This window comes from Rana temporaria, chromosome 3, assembly GCF_905171775.1.
Source record: "Rana temporaria chromosome 3, aRanTem1.1, whole genome shotgun sequence".
NCBI lineage: Eukaryota > Metazoa > Chordata > Amphibia > Anura > Ranidae > Rana > Rana temporaria.
In genome coordinates, this window is record NC_053491.1 from 113,174,141 (window position 1) to 113,180,140 (window position 6,000).

Here is a 6,000-nt window from a genome sequence, read left to right on the forward strand (position 1 = left end):
AAAATTTTTTTTCCCTAGTTTCTGTTGTACAATTTTGTAAATAAGTAATTTTTCTCCTTCACCGATGTGCGCTGGTGAGGCTGCACTAATGGGCACTGATAGGTGCCACTGATTGGCATTACTAGTGGGCATGGACAGGCATCACTGATTGGATTGCCCTGATTTTCAGGGCACTGATAATCAGTGCAGATCTCCCATGTGAGGAAAGCTGCTTATCGGCTCTCCTCTCCACACCCACTGTCAACGTCATAGCCGGCATTTCCTATTTACACTGTTATCAGCTGTGGTTGGACACAGCTGATCACATGATAAAGAGCCTACATCATGGGCCCTTTACCGAGATTGGTGATGTGGTGTGTCCTAGAGACACACCGCACCACGGATCGCCACTCTGTGCGCACCTGGGGGAGTGCATGACCGGGTGGGAAGTGGTCAAGCTGCCCACAGATTCTTTTTTTTTCTTGGTTCAGCCAGCAGGCCGAATGAAAAAAGATGAATAGAGTCCTCTATCCACACAAGTAATGTGGATGGAATAATCTTCCCCACTGTGCCATTGTATTCCAACAACTTGACTCCTCCCTCCGTTAGACTACACTGATCAGTGGCTGCAGCTGCTGATCAGCAAAAGTTTTCCGGCATCCCTGTTTGTCAGAAGTCAACTGTTAGATTGAGAATTGCCATAGATGTATCAAATCCATCTATTTTGATCTGTCTATGGCCAGCTTTAAAGGTGTTCAAGCTGTTGAAAGTGTATGTAAAAAAAAATATTGGGGAGATGGTACCAATGATGTGGAGGTTAAAGATGACCTGGAGGTAGATTCTGCATAGTTGGATGGAGCTTGTAATATAGTCTTCAATCTAATGGTGTAAGGGAAGGTGGGTATTAGGCTTGAAAGGTGCAGGAAGAATGGGAAGATGGGAAGCAGGTAGGGAGGGGTCAGTCAGGGAAGGTGGGTATTAGGCTTGAAAGGTGCAGGAAGAATGGGAAGATGGGAAGCAGGTAGGGAGGGGTCAGTCAGGGAAGGTGGGTATTAGGCTTGAAAGGTGCAGGAAGAATGGGAAGATGGGAAGCAGGTAGGGAGGGGTCAGTCAGGGAAGGGGGTATTAGGAGTGAAAGGTGCAGGAAGAGTGGGAAGATGGGAAGCAGGTAGGGAGGGGTCAGTCAGGGAAGGGGGGCATTAGGTATGAAGGGTGCAGGAAGAAGTGGAAGATGGGAAACAGGTAGGGGGGGTCAATCAGGGAAGAGGGGCATTAGGTGTGAAAGGTGCAGGAAGAAGGAGAAGATGGGAAGCAGGTAGGAAGGGGTCAGTCAAGGAAGAGGGGTATTAGAAGGGAAACATGCAGGAAGAAGAGGAAGATGAGAAGCAGGTAGAGAGGGGTCGCCAGAGAAGGGGGTATTAGGAGTGAAAGGAGCATGAAAGAAGGGGAAGATGGAAAACAGGTAGGGAGGGGTCAGTCAGTGAAGGGGGGTATTAAGTGTGAAAGGTGCAGGGAGATGGGGAAAATGGGAAGCAGGTAGGGAGGGGTCAGTCAGGGAAGGGGGGGATTAGAAGTGAAAGATTCAGGAAGAAGGGAGGGATGGGTCAGTCCAGGAAGGCGGGTAGCAGGTTATCTAGGCAGGAGCCACAGGAAAGTCATTAGAGTAATGCCACATACACACGATCCGAAAATCGGACGACAGATCGTCCGACTTTTTTTGTTTACTAGTCGCAAGTAGAAATTGAATAGGTTACTAAAGTCACGAAAATTCTCGTAAGACAGAAAAAAAAATCGGAAGAGATGTCATGTGTTGTAATGTATTTGTGTAGTATTTTCGGACGACAACTGTACTGACCAAACGAAAATCGTACGATCTGGTATCGTACGAGGAAAATTTTCGTGCATGTCCGATAAAATAATATCGGATGAACTAAAATGATCGGCTCGTCCAGCCCTGTACTAACGAGCCGATTATCGGACGATTCTTCCTCGGACGACATTTTTCGTACAATATTCGGATCGTGTGTACGTGGCTTATGAGGTCTCTCTTAGTGAGATGTGTTTGTGGGTCCTTCAGGCAGGTGTGAGTTTGAATCTTGTTGGGATGGGTAAAAGATGTCTTCACTGCAATGTTTTACACTATTAAAGTGGAGGTTCACCCGGAAATTACAATTTTTAACCTTAGATTGATGCTCATTTTGTCAAGGGGAATTGGCTAGTTTTTTTTAAATTGAAGCTGTACTTACCGTTTTAGAGAGCGATCTTCTCCGCCGCTTCCGGGTATGGGCTGCGGGACTGGGCGTTCCTATTTTGATTGACAGTCTTCCGACAGGCTTCCGACGGTCGCATCTATCGCGCCACGATTTTCCGAAAGTAGCCGAACGACGGTGTGCAGGCGCCGTATAGAGCCGCACCGACCTTCGGCTTCTTTCGGCTACTCGTGACGCGATGGATGCGACCGTCGGAAGCTTGTCGGAAGACTGTCAATCAAAATAGGAACGCCCAGTCCCGAAGACCATACCCGGAAGCGGCGGAGAAGATCGCTCTCTAAAACGGTAAGTACGGCTTCGATTTTAAAACAACTAGCCGATTTCCCTTAGACAAAATGAGCATCAATCTAAGGTTAAAAAATTTTTTTTAGGGTAAACTCCCGCTTTAAGTTTGTAACAAATGTACATTTTATATTTGAATACTAAAAAAAAAAATGACAACATATACTGTTTGCATACAATACAGCCCATAAAACGACATAAAATCTGCTTGTCCATCATGTTCTGCTTTATTTAAATTGAAGATGCAATATTTCCTGTCCTTGTAGTATTATGTAACCAGCCAAGAACACATGCAATTACAAAAGTGCAATACACAAGAAATTCCATGGAATGCAGCTTGGGCCCCTCCCTGCCTGCCTGGGTTAAAGTATAGAGTTACACATTATGTGGCAACATGTCTGCAACATACTACTGTAGTCTCCTGGGATAGAAAATGAGTCACTGACCAAAAATGCATTCATTCTTTACAAACTGACTTCCTCTTAAAATGGTGGCTCTACACAAAAGAAAGTATTCTGTTAGCATAGCAGTCATGCATGTGACTCTGGGCACATTGAACTGAGAATGTTATCCATCATCAACCCTGCTTATCTATGTAAATAACTAAAAGGAAGATGATGAGACAATGTGGAAACAGACATGTGACATGGTTCATGAAGAATACCTATCCTACTACAGACATTGAAAATGGATGAAAAATTTATTAAATGTACAATTAAAACCCGACTCTTTTAGCTGCCATATAGTGATTTTGTTTTTTTCGATCCTGAGAGTTATGACTCATACACACAATTGGATTTCCATCAGACAAAGCCGAGGAATTTTGTGTGAAGGGCGTTGACCGTGAACTTGTATTGCATACAAACTGCAAAACATTGTTGGCCAACAAACATGAAATAACGTGGTTTTTCAGCTCTTTAGCGCCACCCTTTGGGCAACCTCTGCTAATTTTGTCTTATGGTTAGAAATGGTTTGGAGCATGTGTGTTTGTACTTTGGATTTTTACACAAGATCCGATAATCCGACATCACACATTTGTTGTCGAAAATGTTTAACGCATGCTATCCCACATTTTTTGTCAGAAATTCTGATCGTGTGTACAAGTCAATGCATAGCCCTACCAGACAGCAAAGCCAGGTCTTCACTTTTCTTTACTACAGTTAAACTTTAATGAGAGTTTCTTTTTTATCTTCTTGGCTCCTGTAAGGGTCCCTAGTGGGGGCCTCATAGGATAGTGTAAGGGCGCATTCACACCTGCGAATGCATCAGCACTCCAATTAGATGATAGTAAGGCCTCGTACACACGCATGGTTTTCTCTGGAAGAAAGCTGCTGGGAGAGCTTTTTGACGAGAAAACCGTGCGCGTGTATGGTCTCTCGTCGAGAAAACTTCCGGGAATCTCGATGAGAAAAATAGAGAACCTGCTCTCTATTTTCTCGTCTGGATTCTCGGCAGGAAACCTGCCGAGAAACCTGAGCTTGTGTATGCTTACCTGCCTCCATGGAAACCCATGCATGCTCGATGAGACTTCGACGCATACGCGGTAGCTTCCAAGGCATAGGTAGGGTGAAGCAAGATGGCGGCGACGGCATCATAACTAAAAAGACGATTTTACAGCAAAATACAGGGGTGATGGTGAATACACTTTCACAAGCAGCGATCATCTGTCTGTGTTAAAGGCCAATTCTTAAAATAATCTTGTCTCCGAGGGTTTACAACAGTGGCGGCTCCCACTTCTTGTAAGCCACACCCCTTATAGACTCCACCTACTCTGTCCCCTGTATTCCACTTGCTTTCACTCATAGTTTCAGGAGTAGACAGCTCAGCATCACAGGACAGAGTATATAGCCTAAGCATCACAGGACAGAGTATATAGCCCAAGCATCATGGTATATAGTGCAGCCAAACCCACTTTAATTCAGCCAACAATTGTTTGATGGAGCATATACATGGTCGGATTATCCGACACAACCTGTCAATCAGACAATTGTGGCCATAAAATTGGATCGTGTGTGCGAGCCTTAAACTTCACAAGGTGCCTGTATTGCAGCAGAATTGTCCATACTTTTATTAGCCCCCCTCTGCAGGATGGTGAACCATTTCATAAATTAATCCTCAGGCCCCGTACACACGACCGAGTTTCTCGGCAGAATTCAGCCAGAAACTCGATCGGAGCCGTATTCTGCCGAGAAACCCGGCCGTGTATACACTTTCGGCCGGGGAAACCGACGAGGATCTCGTCGGGCCAAATAGAGAACATGTTCTCTATTTCCTCGTTAGTCAACGGGGAAACTTGGCTCGCCAAGATCCTCGGCGGCTTCACAATGAACTCGGACGTGTGTACGGGGCCTCAGTGTGCAGTTGCATGGAAATAGTTTTTCTCCAGACATAATTCCTGTCTTGCTTTAATTTTCATTAGTCACCTATAAAACTGACCTTTAAACATAGGGACTGCGGAGCGGTTTAGAACACAACAGCGATTTGTAAAGACACGAAGATCAATTGCATGCATGAAAAGACGCTTGTTGTTTACAGCTAATTATACATTTTTCATAATTATCTAATTCACCAAGTAAATACAAATGCATTTCTTTTCCAGTGTAAGCAAAATCATCATGAGAGCATGTTTAAAAGAAACCTTTTGTAGATGAAAAATAACCGTCCTGAAAGCTCTGCAAGAAATAGCATGCATTCCAGGGTTGGCTGTACACCCATTTTAGAAGTAAACATGACAGTTGATGTCTCTGCTGCTTCCTTCTCTCTCTCTCTCTATATATATATATATGAAAGGTAGGGCATGCTGTTTGTGATCTTACCTCTTCTGCAGGCCATGGCTATGGTCAGGGATTTTGTAAGCTTGGTTGAAGGGCAGAGGGCCAGGAATCCTGCTGCAGCTTGGTCAGTGGGATTCTCGGAGAAGGCAGGAAACTGTCATATATGGTAATACAATCCTTGGTCACGTCACTTCTAGGAAGGGCTCTTAATGAAGAGAATAGAAGGAAGTTAGACTCTGTCTCCATACACAGGTTTATGTGCAATTACAGCTTTCACTCTCTACGCAGAACACAGAGGTTTTGTTATAGAGAAGTAGTAGAAGAAATATAAAACTCCTATATTAAAGTATAACTAAAGTCAAAACTTTTTTGTTTTAGATAGAGAGGTATTAGAACATCTGTCAGTTTTTATTGCGGTCTGTGTCCCCATTAGAGAAATTCACCCTCTCTATTTGTTCTGTACTGTTGTTAGTGAAGGTGAATGTTTCCCAAATTGTGGGTTGTCCCCAGAAAAGTAATAGAGGGAAAATCTTTCAATGGGGACACTAGTTCTTTGACCTGGGGGGTCCCACAGAGATTCCCCTCATTTTTAAGGATTTCCTCTCACTTCCTGTTTTGGATATAGGACAGGAAGTGACAAAAAAGAGCAAAAATAAACCTAACAGGGGTATAACCCTCCCCTAAGCCTAGTATAC

The 6,000-nt window shown here is 44.1% G+C and overlaps 1 protein-coding gene across 1 annotated transcript in view; it reads right to left on the minus strand.

Annotated features, from left to right (window-relative positions):
* The window catches only part of PFKFB3 (6-phosphofructo-2-kinase/fructose-2,6-biphosphatase 3), a 119,562-nt gene extending 114,097 nt beyond the window's left edge, over positions 1-5,465 (minus strand). Inside the window, exon 1 of the mRNA XM_040343268.1 lies at positions 5,348-5,465. Within this exon, the coding sequence (XP_040199202.1) occupies positions 5,348-5,363 (16 nt within the window). The 5' untranslated portion in view covers positions 5,364-5,465. The remainder of the gene's footprint in view (positions 1-5,347) is intronic.
* Between the last annotated feature and the right edge of the window lie 535 nt (positions 5,466-6,000).